Below are 23,482 nucleotides of genomic sequence, written 5' to 3'. Positions count from 1 at the left end.
TAAATTGTATATTTCTTTTAAATTTTTCAATTTCTCAATTTTTTTTTAATAAACTTTGGTATATCCAACTATTTCCTATTTTATTTTTTTTTATTCCCTAACACAAATAAAGAATAAATATAAATAATTTAATTTAAAAAAAAAAATAAAAAATAAAAAATATTTTAACCTAAAAATTTTTTTTTTTTTTTTTTTTTTTTTTTTTTTTTAAATAAAATGGTTAAATTAAAAAAAAAAAAAAAAAAAAAAAAATATTTACCTACAATTTTTTTTGAGGTTTTTTTTTTTTTTCGCAACTGGCGCTTTTTTTTTAATTAAATTAAAAAAATAATATGAAAAATTTAAAAATAAAAAAAATTTTTTTTTTTACTTTATGGTTCGATTACAATAAAAACAATTTGAAATGGAGACAAAAAAACCATCAAACATAAGGTTAATAAATAAACTTCAAATTTTTTTTGAAGCTGAAAAAAAAAATAAAAATTTTATGGTGAAAAACTTTATTAAATATATTATTGAAACACCGCAATATAGTCATCTAAATATTAAAGAGGTACGATTAATATTTTAATTTTAATATTGTATTATAAAATTTTTTTTAATTAAAATATAATTATAATGGTAATTTAGATACATGAGGTACGAAGTTGCAGATGCCTTGAATGAATATAATATTCATTGTTATACGTTTCCAGCTAACTCAACTCACTTATTGCAACCATTGGATTTATTGGTTTTCGGTATTTTCAAAAGAAAGTTGAACCAGACCATTAATAATTTAAAAAGGGTTAAATCCAAAAAGGATATACCCAAAACAAGCAAATTATCATTTGAGGAATTATCGGACGTAATAGAAACATCATGGGATGCTACTGCTTCACCAATTACTATTAAGAATGCTTTTGAAATGATTAAAATAGATTGGAAATTGATTGGAAATTGATAAAAGCATCTTATTTGGATGAATTGGAAAATAATGACGATAAATCTTTGGCATGTGTTTCCAATACTTTAGTTATAAATGAAAAACCCTCTTCAACCCAAATAGCAGATGCAAGAAAGATTGGGTTCCAAATTAACAGTTTGGGTGTAGGGTAGGTAAGAAAAAATAAAATCTATAAATTACTATTATTATATACTAATTTTTTAATTTTAAAATCACAGAAATACAATAAAAATAGATGAAGCACCAAAAAAAAGAGGTAGACCATCAAAGGTTACTATTAATTCAACTGTAAATGTTTTAAATGTCAATATCCAAAACAATTTTAATATACCAGTTACCGACTTTTCATCACCTGTGTTAAAACTTAACAAAAATGGCCAACCAAGAAAAAAATATACTAAAAAATTAAAGGCCATTCATGATAGTACAATAAATCAACAGAATTCAAACAAAATCTCTGAAATTGATTAATCTCCAATATTAATAAATAATAATAAATAAATAAATTATTTTTTTTCTCATATAAAATTTTAATTAAAAAAATGTCAGTTGCAAAAAAAAAAAAAACTCGAAAAAAAATTGAAGGTTAAACTCATTTAATAAAAATAAAAAACAAAAATAAGTATTTCATTTCAACCAAAAAAAAAAATATCTTAGTTCCCACCTTAAAAATAATAAAATATCCTAGTTCCCGTAAAAAAAATAAAATAAAAAATGAAAATAATTAAAATATTATAAAAAAAAAAAAATATTAATATTATTTATTTATTATTTTATTTATGCACCCTTTGGAAATTGGTTGGTTACTGAAAAAAAATAAAATAGTGAAATGTTTTAATTTTTTTGTTAAAAAACGGTATTAGTATTTTTTTTTTTTGAATACCGAAAAAAAAAAAAAAAAAAAAAAAAAAAAAAAATTCAAAATTTTAGATATTTTAAAAAATCTAAAAAAAAAACTAAAAACAATCATTTTTTTTTTTGGCGTTTCAAAAGAATGCAAACATCAATTTTCGATCACCACTAAAGAACGAATAAATTTTTTTTGTGTTCTGTTTATTAATTTTTTTTTTTTTTTTTTTTTTTTTTTTTTTTTTTTTTACAAATAAATTGTTTAAAGTGGAGATGAAAATATTAATAATTTTGTTTTTATTAATTTTTTTTTTAAGAGTTAATAATTCTCAATTTACACCAATAACACCAGAAACAACCTTATTAGCATCAGTGGTAAATCCAATTTTCTCTCGAACTCCATATTCATCAGATAGTAGATATTGCAACCAAAATTCATATAATATTCAAATAGAAGCTAAAGGTGTTTCCATAACAAGTGCATCAACTAATAATACAAACTTTAAACTTAATCAAAAATTTCAAACCAATGATAAATATTTGTATAATCTTATTTCATATGGAAGTTTAGAATATGGAATTTATTATCAAGAATTAACATTTACAACAAACGATAATAATAATCATACATATCAATTTATGACAACATGTAGTGGTAAGATATTTTATTTTATTATTTAAAATAATATGTATATATTTATAATAATAATAATAATAATAATAACAATAATAATTATAAAATAATACATATTAATAATAAATTTTTTTTTTATTTTTATTTTTATTTTTTTAAAGATTTAAATATTGATGATCTTTTTGTAATAAGTGAAACAAAACCTTTTCATATGGCTTCATCTTATTATTACTACCTCAAAATATCTGGAATAAAACCACATTTTCCTATAGAAATATATACAGATTATGTTTCCGGTGTCAACATCCTCCATTCAGGTGATCCAATTTATAATTATGTAATACAGTTGAGTTTAGGTGCTTTACAAAATTTATCTCAAGATATAAACTTTAATTTAAAATTTAGTAACAATAGGTTATTTCCTATTAGTATTGGATCATATTTCTCTCAATGTAACAATATCATTTTAATATCATTATTTATATTATTTAAATTTAATAATAATTATTAATAAATTTTTTTTTTTTTTTTTTTTTTTTTTTTTTTTTTAAAAAAAAAAAAAGTTGACGAACAAGATTTAGCGACAAGTCATATAGATACATTTTATCCACCAAATATATTATCACCAGGACTTAATTTCACACAATTTAGTTATTTTTGTGGTCCAGTATTCCAATCAATATTAAACACAAACATTATGAGACCATATCAATTAATTCGAACTAATTCTGGTGAAAAATACACTCTCCCATTAAAAGGAAAAAAGGGTAATATGACATTTATTGGTTTTGTTGTTAATGGAAATTCCACTTTTATTAATGAAGATGGATTTTCGATTAATAATTCAAGTATATCAGTAAATATTCAAGGTTTGTATTAATTTTCTTTTTTTTTTTTTTTTTTTTCTAATTTCTAATAATATTAATTTTTATTTTTTTAAAATAAATATATATATATATATAGATATAATTTTACCAAAAATCTACTCAACTACAAATAGTTGTGAAACTTTATATATTAATCCAATTCCAGTATATTCTGTAACAATCAATGTAACTGAGCCATACCAGTTTACTGATTTTACATATGGTTATTTTAGTAGTGAAATTAGAGGTTGGCCATATGGGTTTTATTCAGGTAATAATAATTATTATACACATAAAGTTTCATTAGTTCAACTTTTGGAATATTCAAAATCTGATTATTATAGTTTTGGCATCACTGATGGAGGTGAGTTTAGTGTTCAATTTTCGCCATTGACTCTTGATCAATCTAATTCACCTCCCAAATTATTATCATATCAATTCACAAGAGTTTCAAGTCAAAAATATATATTAAGGTTAACAATCGAAAGTGTTAATGGAATTAGAAATTTTATGGCTACAGAACAATTATATGTCAGTATTGACACTTTAGTTAGTGGCACAATTTACAATGGTACATTTGAATTAATTACAGGTTTTCATGGTGTAAAATATGTTATAATGTTTGATTTATATGGTTATAGTTCTATTTATAATCCAGGTGATATAGTTTCAATAGATCCATTAGTTATATTCCAATTACCACAAGAAATAAGTTATAGTATGTATTATATTAAATATTGATTTTTTGATTTTTTTTTTTTATTAAATAAAATAATTTTACTTTAACTAATGAATACTTTCCTTTATTTTAAAATAATAATTTAGAATTAAATATTTCAAATTTTCAAAACAATAATATTAGATTTTTAAAGAATAATTTAAGCTTAGAGGAAGATTCTTATAATATTTTGTATGTAAATTCAAGCGATATTCCACCATATAAAACAATGGCACTTGTTTTATTGGATATAATATCATTTCCAATAGAAAGAGATATGACTGATGTTGCCAATATGTTATATAGAAATCCATTCATTTACAATGCCAGCACAGGAATATTTGAATGTAAATTCATATTACCAAAGAATAATATGTTTGGAAATATTCAATATATGATTGAACATTCACCAGAATCAGGATTTTATAGTACTGATATAGTTAATGAACTCTTTGTAGATAAGACTGGTAATTATTTATTTGAATGAAAAAATTAAATAATCATAAAAAAAAAAAAACTAATTTCTTTTTTTATAAATTATAGAACTTGACAATCAAGGTCCAATTTTTAGTTCTTTTGAAAAAATTGGAAATGGTTTAGTAATTTCAACAACAGGTACAATTGGTTGGAAATTTAATATTACAGATGATTTAAATGGGTTTGAAAGTGGTTATATTAAAGTAATGGGTTCAATTGATAGTTCAACTTATCATTTCAATTTTACAATCGATGATGTAATTGGTGATAAATTCAATTGCCAATATCAAATTTTAATTAATATTACTCAACCATGTATATCACAAGAATATAGAATCGTTAGAGTTATATTGTTTGATACAAATAAAATAGCTTCAAGATTTAATTTATATACACCTTCATTACTTACTGCTTCAATAATTAATCCATTTATTAATTTCTTAGAAAGAGGTATTGGTATTACAGTTTTACCATTTACATGTTCAATATTACAAGTAATAGAAAATATAAAACCAACATTATTATCATTTACAACATCAGCAACAACCATTGATGTAGGTGCGACCAATAGAACCATTTCATTTGATTTTTCAATTGATAGTGGTGTACCGATTATTAAAATCGATCAATTACCAATAATTTATATAACTTCATTATTTAATGGATTGGTAGAATGTAAATCAAAATTAGTATCGTATAATATAACAAATGTTTCTTATTCCTGTGCAACTGAATTACCATTGGGTTTTGGTTTCCCAAATGCTTTAATATTTTCAGTATATGGTATTGTAAATAATGGTGGTTATTATTATGGTTATTCAAGTGATGATATTCAAAGAGTACCACTCTCAAACTATTATATTAATACAACATTTACAATTAACCAACCAGTAATCAAATCAACAGATCGATATTATTCAGATGATAATGGTGAATTGGTTATATATGGTAGAGGTTTTTCAAAAGTTTCCAGAATTGATTTTGTTTACAGCGATAGTAGTTTGACGCCAAATTCAGCAAGTTTAATGTTAATTCATGGATCATCAGCAATTAGAGTGGGAAGAATTAAAAATACTAAGAGCCCATTCTATATTAAAGCTTTAACAATTGATGGTTTCATATCAAATGAATTTATTGTTAATCCAGTTTATTTTAATTCTACTATAATACCAACTCCAACACCAATACCAACCACAACACCAATACCAACAATAACACCAATTCCAACCAATCCACCACAAAAATGTCTAGGTAATCCAGAATGTGGTGGTAAAAATCAAGGTTATTGTTCATCAACAGGTTGTATTTGTTATTCACCATGGATTGGAGTAACTTGTACTTCTCAAATTATTATTGTACCACAACCATCAATTAATACAACAAAACCAGATGTTGAAATACCAACAGATAATAATGGTCAATCATCAGAAACAAATAGTGAAGAATCTCAAAAAATGATATTTAAATCATTAATATCATTAGTATCATTAAGAGAATTAGATTTTAATAATAAAGAAGTAAATAATTATAAATTCGATCAATGGATATATACACCAATTAACGAATTTAAAAATCAGTACTTTACAACAGTATCAAATACAAATATAACAGCAACTTTAGAATGGTTTAATCAAAGTACACCAATTCAATTCGCAAATCAAAATTTAACAATGAATCCATCTAGTATTAAATATACAATTGAAATTACAGAATATCAATTTAAAAGTTCATTAAATCAACTTCAATTAGTAATGGAAGCATCATTAACAACAAACTCAAATGATATTTGCACATCAAATCAATTTGGTAATACATCAACAGGTGATGATTCAAATTATTTAAAGATTCAAATTGAAAATCATTCACTTTATGGTAGATTCATTAAACGTGCTATTATTGATAATACTGTTAAAAGTATAAGTAATGTTTTATTAGATTCATCATTAAATGTAATTGATAGTTCATCATCATCATTACAATCATTTATTGGTATTACAATTCCAAATTATAGAAACTCAATAATAGTTGATCCAGATTTCTCAGTGCTTATCGATAGCAAATCAGCCTCTGATGAAGATAACTCAGTTTGTACAAAAAGTAATTCTGGTTTAACAACTGCTCAATTAGCTGGTATTATTGTTGGTTCAATCGCTTTCGCTGCTGTAATAATTATTGGTGTTATTTATATAATCATTAAAAAGAACAAACAAAAGAAATTCGTAGATTCTGTGAATAGAAAAATGGCTGAAATGAATAAAAATTAAAAATCTATCTTTTTTTACTTTATGAAAAAGTAGTGTTGGAAATTATCTGCACAATCTAACTTTTTTTTTTGAGCATTAATTATTAAGGGGGGTCGCATAGAAAATAAAAAAATAAAAAAAAAAAAAAAAAAAAAAAAGACCCACAGCCCGAAAAATTACTTTTCACCACTTTAACGCTTAAATTTTTACATCCAACCACCCTTACAAAAAACTTATTAATTATCTATTTAATTTTTTTTTATTTTTTTTTATTTTTTTTTAAATGCAAATTTATTTTTACATTTATTGTTACCCAAAAAAAAAAATATCTTTTTTTTATTTTTTTTATTTTATTTTTTTTTTTTGTTTTAGATATTTGTTTTTATTTTATTTTTTTTTTATTTTATTTTTTTTTTACCTGGGTAAAAATAAATTTTATAAAATGCACGAAAAAAAAAAAATAGAAATGGGAACAAGTTAAAGCACGTAAAAATTTTTAAACTCTTGGTTATTTAATCAATTTTTTTCGAGTTTCATAATTTGTTTTCAATTAATCGAATAAATCAATTCATATCCTCACAAAAGTACGTGGTTTTTTTTTTTTAGTTTTTTTTTTTTTTTTTTTTATCCACATATTCTTTTATTTTTATTTTTTTTTTTTTTTTTAAGAATTAAAAAAAATATGAATAAATTTTATGTTTTATCGATATTTATAATTTTTTTTTTCATAAAATTAAATGAATCGCAATTAACACCTTTAACTCCACAACAATCTATTTTAGCCCAATCAATAAACTCAACATTCTCAAAATATCCAAAAAATAATTATGAGTGTAGCTTTGAAATTAAAATTTTAATTGAAATTCCAGTTGGTAAAACTATCACAAGTTTTTCAAGCGATTTAAATAACGATGTTTCATTCTATCAAATATTAAACAATAATAATTATTATATATTTACAAATATTCAAGGTAATCAAAAAATTGGAACAAATTCTCAAGTATTAACATTTACAACTAGTGATAATTTTCAACAAACATATCAACTTAATACAAATTGTTTAGGTAATATTTTTTTTTTTTTTTTTTTTTTTTTTTTTTTTTTTTTTTTTTTTTTGGAATATGGAAAATATAATTTATTAATATATTAAATTTTTTTGTGGTTTATTTATTACTTTTTAGATATTGATATTGATAAAGTAAAAGTTGTAAATTCAACAAAACCAATTAGTTTTTCAAATTATTTTTTGTACTATATTATTTTAGAAGGTTTAGAACCTGGTTATTATTATGAAACAATTCCAAGCACTACTGCTATCATTCAATATACTTACTTTTCAAATTCATTCAACTATTGTATATTGATAAATCAAATTTCTTATGGTTTAAATTTAACTAAAGAATATGAAATTACAATGAATTTTAATGATGGTAAATCATTTTCTTTCAAGCTCGATACTTATTATTCTTTATGTAAGTTTTTATTACCTTTTTTTTTTTTTTTAATAAAATAATATTGGATTTTTATAAATTTTATTAATAATATATTATTATTATTTTTTTTTTAATATTTTTTTTTTTAGTTAAAGAGAAAGATTTACCAACAACTCATTTTGAAACATTTTTCCCATCAAATATATTATCAATTAATTCAAATTATACTCAAATGAGTTATGGTTATCAACCATTATTTACATCAACTCTTAATACAAATATTATGAAACCTTATCAAGTATTTAATAGTTATGTACCTACAATTCCACTTAAAGGTTATAAAGGAAATATGACATTTATAGGTGCAATTGATACAACTAAAGATCCAATCAATTCTGGTGTATTAATCAATAGTACTTTAATGAGTGAAATTGGAGTATCAGTAGATTTAATAACATTTACAACAAAAATTAATGGTATGGTATTATTGTTTTTTTTTTATATTATTATTTTTTTTACTAATTTTTTTTTTTCAAACTTTTCAATATCAAAAATAGTCACACCAATCCCAATACTAGGAATTGAATCTCCATTCATTGGTTATACCACAGTTGGTACAGTTTCTTTATTCTATGCATCATTTAGAAATTCATATGATTACCAGTTTTCCCAATTCCAATATTTTTTTATATCTAATTTTAATGAAGATTGGCCGTATGGATTTATTTCTGGCACCAATTCCAATTTTTCACATCAAGTTTCTTTCCCAAGACCCCAATTTCTTTCTCCAGTAATTTATTTAAAATATTATTTTATAAAAAATCAAGAAAGATTTGATGAATATATAATTCCTGAATCAAGTTCAGGTTCAGATTCAATTCCACCAATTCTTAAATCATATAATTTCACTAGAATAACAAATTTCAATTATTTATTTTCATTGGATATTGAATCTGTTAATGGTGTAAAAAGTATTTCAGTCTATTCTGGAGGGCAACCAATTCAATTTTCAGTGATTAGTGGTACAATTTATAATGGTTCATTTGAATTAATTATTTCATTTGTTGGTATTGATAAATTTGAAATCAAAGATACCCTTTTAAATTCTTTAGTTTTTAATGTTGGCACACCATTTTCTGCTAATCCTTTAAATGTTTTTAATTATCCTCAGTCATATGATTATGGTAATTATTAAATTTTATTTTAATTAATAATTAATTTTTTTTTCAATTCTAATATTAATAATTTTTTTTTTTTTTTTATAATTTTAATAGAATTTAACTTTAATGATTTTACTAGTATCTCATTTTTAAAAAATAATTTAGATTTAAATATTGAAAGTGAATCTTACAATATCATTTATTTAAATTCACCAAATATCCCTCAAGATATTCCGTTATATTTTAGTTTACTAGATATTGTATCATCTCCATTCGAGAGAAATCCTGAAGACTTTTCTTTAACCAACAATCAGTTCATTTTTAATTCAACATCTGGATTATTTGAATGTAAATTCATATTACCAAAGAATAATATGTTTGGAATGATTCCATTTCAAATTCATGTTGGTAATGTTAATTTATTCGATAATAGTTTAATGAATGAAAGATTAATAGTAAATAATACTGGTAAGTTTGAAAATTTAATTAATTGTCATTATTAATAATTAACATTTTTATTTTTATTTTTATTTTTAAAGTTCTTGACTATCAAGGTCCAATTTTTAGTTATCTTGAAAAAATTGGAAATGGTTTAGTAATTTCAACAACAGGTACAATTGGTTGGAAATTTAATATTACAGATGATTTAAATGGGTTTGAAAGTGGTTATATTAAAGTAATGGGTTCAATTGATAGTTCAACTTATCATTTCAATTTTACAATCGATGATGTAATTGGTGATAAATTCAATTGCCAATATCAAATTTTAATTAATATTACTCAACCATGTATATCACAAGAATATAGAATCGTTAAAGTTTTATTATTTGATACAAATAAAATATCTTCAAAATTTATTTTAAATGGCGATCCATATTCAATAATTAATCCATTTATTAATTTATTAGATAAAGGTATAGATAATACAATTTTACCATTTACATGTTCAGGTTCAACAATGTTTGATTCAAAACCAATATTATTATCATTTACAACACCAACAACCACAATTGATGTAGGTTCACCTGATAGAATAATTTCATTTGATTTTTCAATCAATCCTGGTGCAAATGGAATAAAACAAGACCAATTACCAATTATTTATTTGACAACAGTTTACACAGAAATTTCAAAATGTAATTCTAAATTAATATCTTACAGCGCAAATAATGCAGTTTATAATTGCTCAACAGAATTACCATTGGGTTTTGGTTATCCAGGCATTATAACAATATCAATGTATGGTATTGTAAATAATGGTGGTTATTATTATGGTTATTCTACATCAGATATTCAAATGGTTTTAAATTCAAACTATTATTTAGATACAACATATTCAAGTAATTTACCAGTAATCACATCAAGTGATAAATATTATTCAGATGATAATGGTGAAATAATTATATATGGTAGAGGTTTTATAAATGTTAATTTAGTAACAATTACTTATAGTGATAGTGGATTGTCACCAAATTCAGCAACCACAGCATTATTTTATGGATCATCAGCAATTAAATTTTCAGGTATTAAAAAAACAAATAAATTATTCAAAATTAAAGTTTCAACAGCTGGTGGATTCACATCAAATGAATTCTCAATACAACCAATCTATTTTGATAGTTCATTAAAACCAATACCAACTGAAACACCAACACCTACAACTACTCCAACTGAAACACCAACTACAACTCCAATACCAACCACAACAGCAATACCAACCACAACACCAATTCCAACCAATCCACCACAAAAATGTCTTGGTAATCCACAATGTGGTGGTAAAAATCAAGGTTATTTTTCATCTACAGGTTGTATTTGTTATTCACCATGGATTGGAGTAACTTGTACTTCTCAAATTATTATTGTACCACAACCATCAATTAATACAACAAAACCAGATGTTGAAATACCAACAGATAATAATGGTCAATCATCAGAAACAAATAGTGAAGAATCTCAAAAAATGATATTTAAATCATTAATATCATTAGTATCATTAAGAGAATTAGATTTTAATAATAAAGAAGTAAATAATTATAAATTCGATCAATGGATATATACACCAATTAACGAATTTAAAAATCAGTACTTTACAACAGTATCAAATACAAATATAACAGCAGCTTTAGAATGGTTTAATCAAAGTACACCAATTCAATTTGCAAATCAAAATTTAACAATGAATCCATCTAGTATTAAATATACAATTGAAATTACAGAATATCAATTTAAAAGTTCATTAAATCAACTTCAATTAGTAATGGCAGCATCATTAACAACAAATTCAAATGATATTTGCACATTAAACCAATTTGGTAATACATCAACAGGTGATGATTCAAATTATTTAAAGATTCAAATTGAAAATCATTCACTTTATGGTAGATTCATTAAACGTGCTATTATTGATAATAACGTTAAAAGTATAAGTAATGTTTTATTAGATTCATCATTAAATGTAATTGATAGTTCATCATCATCATTACAATCATTTATTGGTATTACAATTCCAAATTATAGAAACTCAATAATAGTTGATCCGGATTTCTCAGTGCTTGTTGATAGTAAATCAGCCTCTGATGAAGATGATTCAGTTTGTACAAAAAATAATTCTGGTTTAACAACTGCTCAATTAGCTGGTATTATTGTTGGTTCAATCGCTTTCGCTGCTGTAATAGTTATCACTATTGTCTATTTTATCATTAAAAGAAATAAACAAAAGAAATTCATTGTGGCTGTAAATAAAAAAATTACTGAAATGAATAATAATAAATAAATAAAAAAAGAATTTTTGCTTGGTTAACAAAAAAAAAGTGTTGGAAATTATCTTTAACTTTTTTTTTTTTTTTGTTTGGAATTTTGGAATTTTTTTGATCAAGATTGACTCGGCAATCGCTTAACTTTTTTTTTCGCCCAATCACTTTACTTTATTCGCCCAAAAAAAAAAAAAATAAAAAAAAATAAAAAAAAATAAAAAAAAATATCAAAAAAATATCAAAAAAACGAATTGATAGATATTTTTTCTGGGAAAAAAAAAATGCATGGTTTTTAATTTTTACGAGGCGTTTTTTGGTTTCTGAAAAGATATTATTGATTACATGAACTGGTTTTTGATAAAAATACATTCAGTTTTCTTTAATTTTTTTTTTAATTTTTTTTTATTATTTTTTTTTTTTACTTTTATGATATTTTTTTTTTTTTTTTTTGTTGGATTTTATTTTATTTTTATTTTATTTTAATTCATTTTTATTCTATTTTATTTTATTTTATTTTAAAATAAAAAATAAATTTAAATGAATAGGTTTTCAATTTTTTTATTTATTATAATTAATTTATCAATAATAAAAATTAATAATGGACAATTTAAAGCATTAACAGATGAAACATCTATTAAAGCAACTATTATTGAACCAATTTTTTCAATGTACCCATCCTATTCTTTTAATAATTATTGCAATTTTAATAATAAAATTTTAGTTGAGGTACCAGTTGGAATAACTGTTTCAAATTTTCAGTCTGACATAGGTGGTGTTCCTTTTAATATAATATTCAATAAAGATAATTATTATATGTTTTCCAATATACAAAATAGCCCTCAATTAGGATTAGTATCCCAAACATTAACATTTACAACTAGTGATAATTTTCAACAAACCTATCAACTAAACACAACATGTTTAGGTAAGTTTTTTTTTTATTTTTTTTTTATTTTTTTTTTTTTATAAATAATTATTTAAATATAAAAATAAATTATTAATTGATTTGTGCTTTATTTATTTGATAATAGATATTGATATTAGTAAACTAAAAATTGAAAGATCAACAAAACCAATTAGTTATTCAAATTATTTTATTTACTACATTTATTTAGGAGGATTGGAACTTTTTGTTAAAGGTTATGATTCAATTTCAATTAATGTTGGTGCTATTGATAGTAGTAACTTTTTAGATACATATAATTATATAGTTTATATGAATCAGATTAATCAAAATCTAACTCAAGAAAATGAAATTACAATGAATTTTGTAGGAGGAAAATCATTTTCTTTCAAACTCAATTCATATTATTCTTTTTGTAGGTCCCCTTCTTTTTTTTTAATTATATATGTCATAGTGTTTAATAATAATAATAATAATAATAATAATAATAATAATAATAATAATAATAATAATAATAATAATAATAATAATAATAATAATAATAATAATACTAATATCAATTTTATTTTATTTTATTTATTTTTTTTTTTTAGTTGAGAATGATTTACCAACAACTCATTTTGAAACATTTTTCCCATCAAATATTTTATCAATTAATTCAAATTATACTCAAATGAGTTATGGTTATCAACCATTATTTACATCAACTCTTAATACAAATATTATGAAACCTTATCAAGTATTTAATAGTTATGTACCTACAATTCCACTTAAAGGTTATAAAGGAAATATGACATTTATAGGTGCAATTGATACAACTAAAGATCCAATCAATTCTGGTGTATTAATCAATAGTACTTTAACCACTGGAAATGGATCAACAGTAGATTTAAAAACATTTACAACAAAAATGAATAGTTTGTATTATTTTATTATTATTATTATTATTATTATTATTATTATTATTATTATTATTATTATTGTTGTTGTTGGTATTCAAAAGAGATTATTAATTTTTTTTTTTTTTTTTTTTTTTTTTTTTTTAAAATTTAATAGTTACACCAATGCCAAATTTTATTTTTCTATCCCCCTCAATTGATTATATTGATATAGTTAAAAATTTTTTCCAAGTATCATTTAATAATTCATTTGATTATCAGTTTTCACCCTTTGAATATCAATATGTAACTTCTTCTGTTCAAGAGTGGCCATTTGGATTTTATTATGGTACCAATTCAAAATTCACACATAGAGTTAATTTCCCAAGATTATTGAAAAAATCTCCAGTTACTCAACTTTCATATGATTGTTTTACATTGTCAAAAGTACTACATACTGATATAGACCCTTTTGAAATATCAAATGGGATACCACCAATTTTAAAATCATATAGTTTCACTAAAATTACAAGCATGAACTATTTATTATCAATCAATGTTGAATCTGTTAATGGTTTTAAAGGTGCAAAATTTTCGGATTCAAATGATTTTTTAAAATACATATTGGTTTCTGGTACAATTTATAATGGAACATTCGAATATGTTGTTGGTTTAGGTGATATTAAAATAATAAATCTTTTTGATTTAATTTGGAATGTGGTTTCTTATGAAAATGGTTCACCAATATCATTAAATCCATTAATAGTTTTTGAAATTCCTCAACCATTGAATTATAGTTTGTATTATATAAATATATCTATATATAATTTAAATTGATTTAATTTAAATTTTTGTTTTATTAACAAATTATTCTTTTTTTTTTTTTAATATAGATTATAACTTTAAAGACTTTATAGATTTATCATTTTTAAAAAATAATTTAGATTTAAGTTATGAAAGTGAACAATATAATATTGCATATTTAAATTCTACAGAAATACCTAAAGATGCTCCGATATTATTCAATTTACTAGATCTTGTCTCACATCCAATAGAAAGAGACATTGAATCGGTTTCTTTTCAGAAAATCCCATTTATTTATAATACAACATCAGGATTATTTGAATGTAAATTCATTTTACAAAAGAATAATATGTTTGGAATGATTCCATTTTCAATTTTCGTTGGACAATTATCAATTTATAGCAATAGTATAATGAAAGAATTACTAGTAGTTAATAAAACAGGTAATATATATATTTAAATAATTAAAAAATTTTCAATTCACTAAAGAATAAACTCTTATTAATTTTTGATTTTATTTAAAATTATAGTTCTTGACTATCAAGGCCCAATTTTTAATTCATTTGAAAAAATTGGAAATGGTTTAGTAGTTTCAACAACAGGTACAATTGGTTGGAAATTTAATATTACAGATGATTTAAATGGGTTTGAAAGTGGTTATATTAAAGTAATGGGTTCAATTGATAGTTCAACTTATCATTTCAATTTTAATATCGATGATGTAATTGGTGATAAATTCAATTGCCAATATCAAATTTTAATTAATATTACTCAACCATGTATATCACAAGAATATAGAATAGTTAAAGTTTTATTATATGATACAAATAAAATAGCTTCAAAGTTTATTTTAAATGGTGGTCCATATTCAATACTTAATCCATTTATTAATTTATTAGATAAAGGTATAGATAATACAATTTTACCATTTACATGTTCAGGTTCAACAATGCTTGATTCAAAACCAACATTATTATCATTTAAAACATCAGCAGCCACAATTGATGTAGGCTCACCAAATAGAATAATTTCATTTGATTTTTCAATCGATCCAGGTACAAATGGAATAAAACAAGATCAATTACCAATTATTTACTTAACAACAGTTCACACAGAAATTTCAAAATGTAATTCTAAATTAATATTCTATAGCGCAAATAATGCAGTTTATAATTGCTCAACAGAATTACCATTAGAATTTGGTTATCCAGGTATTATAGCATTATCAATGTATGGTATTGTAAATAATGGTGGTTATTATTACGGTTATTCTACATCAGATATTCAAATGGTTTTAAATTCAAACTATTATTTAGATACAACATATTCAAGTAATTTACCAGTAATCACATCAAGTGATAAATATTATTCAGATGATAATGGTGAAATAATTATATATGGTAGAGGTTTTATAAATGTTAATTTAGTAACAATTACTTATAGTGATAGTGGATTGTCACCAAATTCAGCAACCACAGCATTATTTTATGGATCATCAGCAATTAAATTTTCAGGTATTAAAAAAACAAATAAATTATTCAAAATTAAAGTTTCAACAGCTGGTGGATTCACATCAAATGAATTCCCAATACAACCAATCTATTTCGATCGTTCATTAAAACCAATACCTACTGAATCACCTACAACTACTCCAACTGAAACACCAATACCAACTGTAACACCAATTCCAACCAATCCACCACAAAAATGTCTTGGTAATCCACAATGTGGTGGTAAAAATCAAGGTTATTGTTCATCTACAGGTTGTATTTGTTATTCACCATGGATTGGAGTAACTTGTACTTCTCAAATTATTATTGTACCACAACCATCAATTAATACAACAAAACCAGATGTTGAAATACCAACAGATAATAATGGTCAATCATCAGAAACAAATAGTGAAGAATCTCAAAAAATGATATTTAAATCATTAATATCATTAGTATCATTAAGAGAATTAGATTTTAATAATAAAGAAGTAAATAATTATAAATTCGATCAATGGATATTTACACCAATTAACGAATTTAAAAATCAATACTTTACAACAGTATCAAATACAAATATAACAGCAACTTTAGAATGGTTTAATCAAAGTACACCAATTCAATTCGCAAATCAAAATTTAACAATGAATCCATCTAGTATTAAATATACAATTGAAATTACAGAATATCAATTTAAAAGTTCATTAAATCAACTTCAATTAGTAATGGAAGCATCATTAACAACAAACTCAAATGATATTTGCACATCAAATCAATTTGGTAATACATCAACAGGTGATAATTCAAATTATTTAAAGATTCAAATTGAAAACCATTCACTTTATGGTAGATTCATTAAACGTGCTATTATTGATAATACTGTTAAAAGTATAAGTAATGTTTTATTAGATTCATCATTGAATGTAATTGATAGTTCATCATCATCATTACAATCATTTATTGGTATTACAATTCCAAATTATAAAAACTCAATAGTTGTTGATCCAGATTTCTCAGTGCTTGTTGATAGTAAATCAGCCTCTGATGAAGATGATTCAGTTTGTACAAAAAATAATTCTGGTTTAACAACTGCTCAATTAGCTGGTATAATTGTTGGTTCAATCGCTTTCGCTGCTGTAATAGTTATTGCCACCACTTATTTTATTGTTAAAAATAAAAAAGATAAGCGTTTGTTGCAACAAATAAATAATAAAATGAATAGTTTAAATAAATAAATAAATAATAATTAAAACCTAATCTATAAACACACATTAATCTTTATTATTGTTATTAGAATTAATATTTTTAATATCTAAACTTCTACCACTAGTTCTATTTGTTTTATCAACTGTTAATAGAGGTTGCATAGTTTTATATAAAGTGTGATGAATCATTGGATTAACATTTTCTTGAGCGGCTAATAATTTTTTCATTGATTGTCTAATTTTTGGAGCTTCAAAACAAGCAGGACAATTTTCAGAGATTACAGGTAGACCCATTACTTTTGCGAATAATCTAGTTTGGCTCTCTCTTAAATTTGCCAATGGACGAATGATTCTAACATCACCTTGTTCATTTAGATAATTTACTTTCATTGTACTTAACATACCATTATAGAAAGCAGACATTAAGAAAGACTCTGATAAATCGTCTAAATGTTGACCTAATGCTAAAACATTATAACCTTCACGTCTACAAATATCATACATTATACCTCTTCTCATTCTACTACAATAGGCACAAATACTTGCTTTATTTTCAATACCTTCTCTTAACATACATGATTTTGCAGATTCCATAATTGCTTGACTAACATAAAAATAAGGTACACCAAGTGAAGCGAAATAATTCTTTAATTGACTTGGATCATAGTCTGGTGATTGTGGATCGACTGTACATGCTGCAACTGTATATTTTGCTTTTGATCTTCTTCTTAAATCCAATAATGTATGAATTAATGTTAAACTATCTTTACCACCACTAACACCAACCAAAACTTTATCACCATCTTTAATCATTTCATAATTTAATATTGTTTGTACAATATTACTATTTATCTTTTTCTGTAAATTTTCTCTTTCTTTTTTACTACCTTCCATTTTTGGTACAAATGAAACACATTCACATGATCTACATTCTTTACAACTTTCATTATTATTATTATTATTATTATTAATATTATTATTTTTATTTTTATTATCAACTGTATGATCATGGAAACAATTTATACAAGTTTTACTTTCAACTAATCCACTAATATCTTTTGGCTTTAATAAACAAACTTGATTATTATTATTATTATTATTATTATTATTATTATTATTATTATTATTATTATTATTATTATTATTATTATTATTATTATTATTATTATTATTATTATTATTATTATTATTATTATTATTATTATTATTATTATTATTATTATTATTATTATTATTATTATTATTATTATTATTATCTTCATTATTATTTTTAATAATATTTGAATTATTTGAATTATCCAAATTATTTAAATCATTACTATTTATATTATTATTATTATTATTATCTACATTTGAAATTGAATTAATTACTTTTATTATTGGATAAATTTGATTATTCAAATCAATTGATGTTGATAATGAAGTATTTTGTTTTAAAATCAAAGTACCAGGTAATAATGGTTTATGAGGTTTAATTATAATTTCTCTACCAAGTGTTGGTGATAAAATTGTTTTTGAATTATTAAAATCTGAATATAATTGTTCATATTGTTGTTCTTGTTGTTGTTGTAAAATTAAAGAAATATCAGTTGGTAATGGAAACCATCTTAATTTATTTGAATCATTTGTTAACATTGAAGATTGATCAGGTAAAATTTTTGGAGGATTTGATAATAGATTTGTTAAGATTTGATTAGCTTCTTCAAGATAACTATTTTTAATTGAATGTAATTTATCCATAATTAAAGAAGGATCATTATTACAATCTGAAATATCGATTTGTTTTCTCTTTGATTGATATTTCATTTTACCATTACCATTACTACCATTATTATTATTATAAGTAATACTACTTAACCAACGTCTATCTGGTAATTTATTTAATTTACTTCTATGTTTCCATTCACCTGATGCAACAACAAAAGTATAGAGTGGCATAAATTTCCAACCATTTAAACAAATGAATTCAATGGCTTTAATTATGAAATCAATCTCTTGTAATGTATGAGTGAAACTAACATTAATTCTAACCATACCAGGTCTAATAATCTCTTGTTTTTCAAATATTGATTCTAATAAATTTTGATTATCCTCTTGATTCAATCCTAATAAACATTGTAAATATGGTCCTGCACATGCACAACTTGCTCTACTTTGAATACCAAATAAATCATTCAATAATGATGCTACAAAATTATGATGTAAAAATAATGTTGGATCATTTTCATATCTAATTAAAAAACTAATAATTGGTAATTGTTGTTGTGGTTGTTGTTGTTCGAATTGATTTATTGAATTATCACCTAATAAAACTAAATTTTTAATTTTATTTAATTTTAATCTTAAATGATTACTATGTTCAATTTCAGATTGATAAATATTATCAATACCAATATGTTCTCTTAATTGAAATACTAAACCACAACGAATACTACCAACAATATCGGGAGTACCAGCTTCTTCTTTCTCTTCGAAATTACTTAAATAAGTTGTTTGATTTGAAGTTACATATAATACTGAACCACCACCTGGACGATGTGGTATATTATTGTTTAATAGCTTCTTTTTAATTAACATTACACCTGGTGTACTAACACCACCTAAAAATTTATGAGGTGAAAAAAAGATAACATCTTTTTTATATCTATTATCATTGAATGGATTCATATCAATTGGTATATATGGTGCAGCACATGCGTAATCCCAAATTGATAATGCACCATACCTTTTTAATATCTCTGTAACTTTAATTGTATCTTCAATTATACCAGAAACATTTGATGCTGCTGAAAATGATCCAATAATTAATCTTTTTGAATCTAATTTTGAATATTTTTTTAAAATTTCTTCTAAAAAATTTAAATCAACTCCTCCTCTTATTCCCTCTTTACTATTATTATTTTCAGGACAAGTTAAAACTTCAGCACCAGCTTCTCTCCATGGTAAAATATTTGAATGATGTTCATATGGACCTAATAAAATTAATGGTTTTTTATTTATACTTGATAAATATTTAATATCTAAAATATGAATTAATGCATTAATTGCTGCAGTTGAACCTGAACCAATGAATAATAAAGAATCATCAACATTACTACCACGACAACCTCTTTTTACAATTTCTCTAGCTTCTCTACGAAATAGAGTAGTTTGTAAACCAGTTGCATCTGATAATGTATGAGTATTTGCATATAATGGTATAACTTCATTTAATAAATATTCTTCAATACTTTCTAATGATCTACCTGATGCTGTAAAATCACAATATGTAATTAATCTACTATTATTATTATTATTATTATTACTATTACTTGAAAATGGACTATGAATTAAATCATTAAATCCAATTGTATCTAATGCTGTATTCTGAACTAAATTTGAAACTTTATTTAAAATATTTGAATAATATTTAGTTGATGATGGGTTTGTTGTTGTTGTTGTTGGTGATGATGATGATGATGATAAAATTGGTGATTTTTCATTTAATTGTTGTTGTAGTGATTCATTTGTAAAATATTCATCTGAAAAATCACGTGAACGCGATGATTCATCCCTACCACTCATTGTTGACTATTTATTGGTTTTTGTAGGAAATAAAAATAAAAATAAAAATAAAAACTTTTCAGTTCGGTTTCGTTTTTTTTTTTTCCAATTTATTTTTTTTAATTTATTTTTAATTAATTATTTTTTTATTTTTCCTTTTTTATTTATTTTTTTTTTTTTTTTCTAAACTAATTTTAAAATATAATTATTTAAATGAAAAGAATAAAAATAAAAAAAATAAATTTAATAAAAAAAAAAAAAAAAAAAAAAAGATTGTAACAGGTAATAAGTGCGCTAAAAAATTTAATTTTTTTTTTTTTTTTTTTTTATTTTCAAACAGATTTTTTTTTTTTTTTTTTTTTTTTATATTCCAAATTATTATTAAATTAAAAAAAAAAAAAAAAAAAAAAAGGATATGATTAATACAAAAAAAGAAGAAGGAGAAGAAGAAAAAACAATGATTAAAAGAGGATTATTTATATTATTTGAAGGTGTTGATAGAGTTGGAAAATCAACTCAAGTTCAATCATTAACCAATCATATTTCAAATGTACAAAAATTACCAACAAAATCATTAAGATTTCCAGACCGTACAACACCAATTGGTCAAATTATAAATCAATATCTTCAAAATGCAACAAATATGGATGATAGAGCATTACATTTATTATTTTCTTCAAATCGTTGGGAAGCAAGGTAAAATAAAATAAAATAAAACAAAAATAAAATTAAATAAAATTAAATAATTCTAATAATAGTTTTTTTTTATTTATTTTTTATTTTATTTTATTTTATTTTTATTTTTTATTTTTTATATATAAATATAGAGATTCAATTTTAGAATTATTAAATAATGGTACAAATATAGTTGTTGATAGATATTCATATAGTGGTGTTGCATATAGTGCAGCAAAAGGAATTGATTTCGATTGGTGTTATGCATGTGAAAAAGGATTACCAAAACCAGATTTAATATTTTATTTATCAATGAGTTCAGAAGATGCAACTAAACGTGGTGAATATGGTGGTGAAAGATATGAAAAATTAGAATTTCAAAAAAAGATTAAACAAATCTATGAAGAGAAATTAGTTGATGATCAATGGAAAATTATAAATGCAAATAGATCAATAGATGAAATTTCAAATGAAATCTCTTCAATCTTTGATTCTGAATTTAAAAAAATTCAATTAACTTCAATTGCTAAATTAGAATAAAAAAAAATTATTTAAAAAAATTATTTAAAAAAAAGTTTATTTTATTTTTATTTTATTTTATTAATATCTATGAATTGTATTTGTTGGTTCAACTAATGGTTTTAAATTATTTAAATTATTCCACCATGGTTTTAAATGATTTAATGCAATTAATCTAAACCAAGGTGTTACTTTAACTTTACCTTCATCTTCATCTTTAAATAATTGATCTAATTCTTCTTGTGATACATATTTATAGTCCATAACTTCATTTGGTTCAGCATTAATTGTAATACCATCTTTTTGCATAATTAAAATATGATCAACTAAAATGTAAATAATATATATATATATATATATACAAGTAGTTATTAGTATTAATATATATATTTAATATAGAGTTGAAAAAAACATACTTTCATGTTCACCCCATTGTGGATCTTCTTTTGATTCAGATTTGTAATGAATTTTAGTCATAAAAGTGAAATCATCGATATTGACTTGATCTAATGGTACACCTAATTCATGATTTAATTTTCTTTTTGCAGCTATTTTAACACCTTGAGCATTCTCTTCAACTAATTCAGAACCAACAATCCAAAGTGGATGAGAACAAACAGTGTTTGTCCAATAGCCTGGGAAAGTGATTTTCTCTAATGCTCTTTGTTGAAGTAATAATTTACCTTCACCATTGAATAAGAAAATACTGAATGCACGATGAAGTAAGCCATTATTAATATTAACCATTAAATGAGTTTCTTTCTTTGATCCTGGTCTAATTGGTTTATCATCATTATCAACTACAATACATTCTTCTTTCATTAATTCAATTTGAATTTCATTATGACCTTTAAATTCTGCAATATTCTCTTCATTTGATTTTGTTGCCATTTTTCTTTTAAATATTAAACTATTATTATTACTACAACTATAAATACTATTACTATTATTATTATTATTACAACTATTAATGATTTTACAACTACTTTTAAATGGTTGATTCTTAATGATGTTTAAATAAAATTGTTGTTTAATATTATTAACAAACATTAAAAAAAAAAAAAATAAATCGTTTTTTTTTTTTTTTTTTTTTTTTGAAATCAAAAATAATTTTTTTTTTTTTTTTTTTTATTTTTAAAATTTGTGAAAAAAAAAAAATTTAAAAAGGGGTTTTTTTAAAAATTATTTATATATTAATAGTATTTCGGAATATCTAAAAATAAATGAGATATATACATATACATTAGTTTTTAATTTTCATTTTTTATAAAAATTTTGAAAAAAATAAAATAAAAAAAAAAAACAATTTACTTATGTATTTGGAAATTAATTGTCTTTTAAATAACATTATTTTTTTATTTTTTTATTTTTTTATTTTTTTA

At 22.5% G+C, this 23,482-nt stretch overlaps 6 protein-coding genes across 6 annotated transcripts; 4 read left to right on the top strand and 2 right to left on the bottom strand.

The window, feature by feature from the left end:
• Positions 1-634: 634 nt before the first annotated feature.
• DDB_G0290061 (hypothetical protein) lies at positions 635-6,754 on the top strand (the record flags this gene model as incomplete). The annotated part of the gene is made up of 8 exons (XM_630842.1): positions 635-756; positions 921-1,094; positions 2,113-2,450; positions 2,591-2,881; positions 2,993-3,298; positions 3,393-4,013; positions 4,121-4,480; positions 4,557-6,754. The coding sequence occupies 8 exons, from the start codon at positions 635-637 to the stop codon at positions 6,752-6,754; spliced, it is 4,410 nt and encodes a 1,469-aa protein (XP_635934.1).
• Positions 6,755-7,415: 661 nt separating this feature from the next.
• On the top strand, positions 7,416-12,102 carry DDB_G0290037 (EGF-like domain-containing protein; the record flags this gene model as incomplete). Its single annotated transcript, XM_630841.1, has 6 exons — positions 7,416-7,797; positions 7,915-8,205; positions 8,316-8,642; positions 8,724-9,350; positions 9,441-9,794; positions 9,866-12,102. 6 exons carry the CDS (start codon positions 7,416-7,418, stop codon positions 12,100-12,102), a joined length of 4,218 nt encoding a protein of 1,405 aa, XP_635933.1.
• Positions 12,103-12,619: 517 nt separating this feature from the next.
• Positions 12,620-17,393, top strand: DDB_G0290059 (hypothetical protein; the record flags this gene model as incomplete). The annotated part of the gene is made up of 7 exons (XM_630840.1): positions 12,620-13,007; positions 13,198-13,401; positions 13,580-13,903; positions 14,043-14,660; positions 14,758-15,111; positions 15,199-16,182; positions 16,219-17,393. 7 exons carry the CDS (start codon positions 12,620-12,622, stop codon positions 17,391-17,393), a joined length of 4,047 nt encoding a protein of 1,348 aa, XP_635932.1.
• A 36-nt stretch (positions 17,394-17,429) lies between these two features.
• On the bottom strand, positions 17,430-20,927 carry DDB_G0290035 (hypothetical protein; the record flags this gene model as incomplete). Its single annotated transcript, XM_630839.1, has 1 exon — positions 17,430-20,927. The coding sequence occupies one exon, from the start codon at positions 20,925-20,927 to the stop codon at positions 17,430-17,432; it is 3,498 nt and encodes a 1,165-aa protein (XP_635931.1).
• A 394-nt stretch (positions 20,928-21,321) lies between these two features.
• On the top strand, positions 21,322-22,121 carry dtymk (thymidylate kinase; the record flags this gene model as incomplete). The annotated part of the gene is made up of 2 exons (XM_630838.1): positions 21,322-21,602; positions 21,734-22,121. The coding sequence occupies 2 exons, from the start codon at positions 21,322-21,324 to the stop codon at positions 22,119-22,121; spliced, it is 669 nt and encodes a 222-aa protein (XP_635930.1).
• Positions 22,122-22,181: 60 nt separating this feature from the next.
• On the bottom strand, positions 22,182-22,991 carry ipi (isopentenyl-diphosphate D-isomerase; the record flags this gene model as incomplete). Its single annotated transcript, XM_630837.1, has 2 exons — positions 22,182-22,426; positions 22,517-22,991. The coding sequence occupies 2 exons, from the start codon at positions 22,989-22,991 to the stop codon at positions 22,182-22,184; spliced, it is 720 nt and encodes a 239-aa protein (XP_635929.1).
• Positions 22,992-23,482: the final 491 nt, after the last annotated feature.

This window comes from Dictyostelium discoideum (genome assembly GCF_000004695.1).
Source record: "Dictyostelium discoideum AX4 chromosome 5 chromosome, whole genome shotgun sequence".
Classification (NCBI taxonomy): Eukaryota; Evosea; class Eumycetozoa; order Dictyosteliales; family Dictyosteliaceae; genus Dictyostelium; species Dictyostelium discoideum.
The sequence above is the reverse complement of the archived record's forward strand: the minus strand, read 5'-3'. Positions and strand labels throughout refer to the sequence as shown.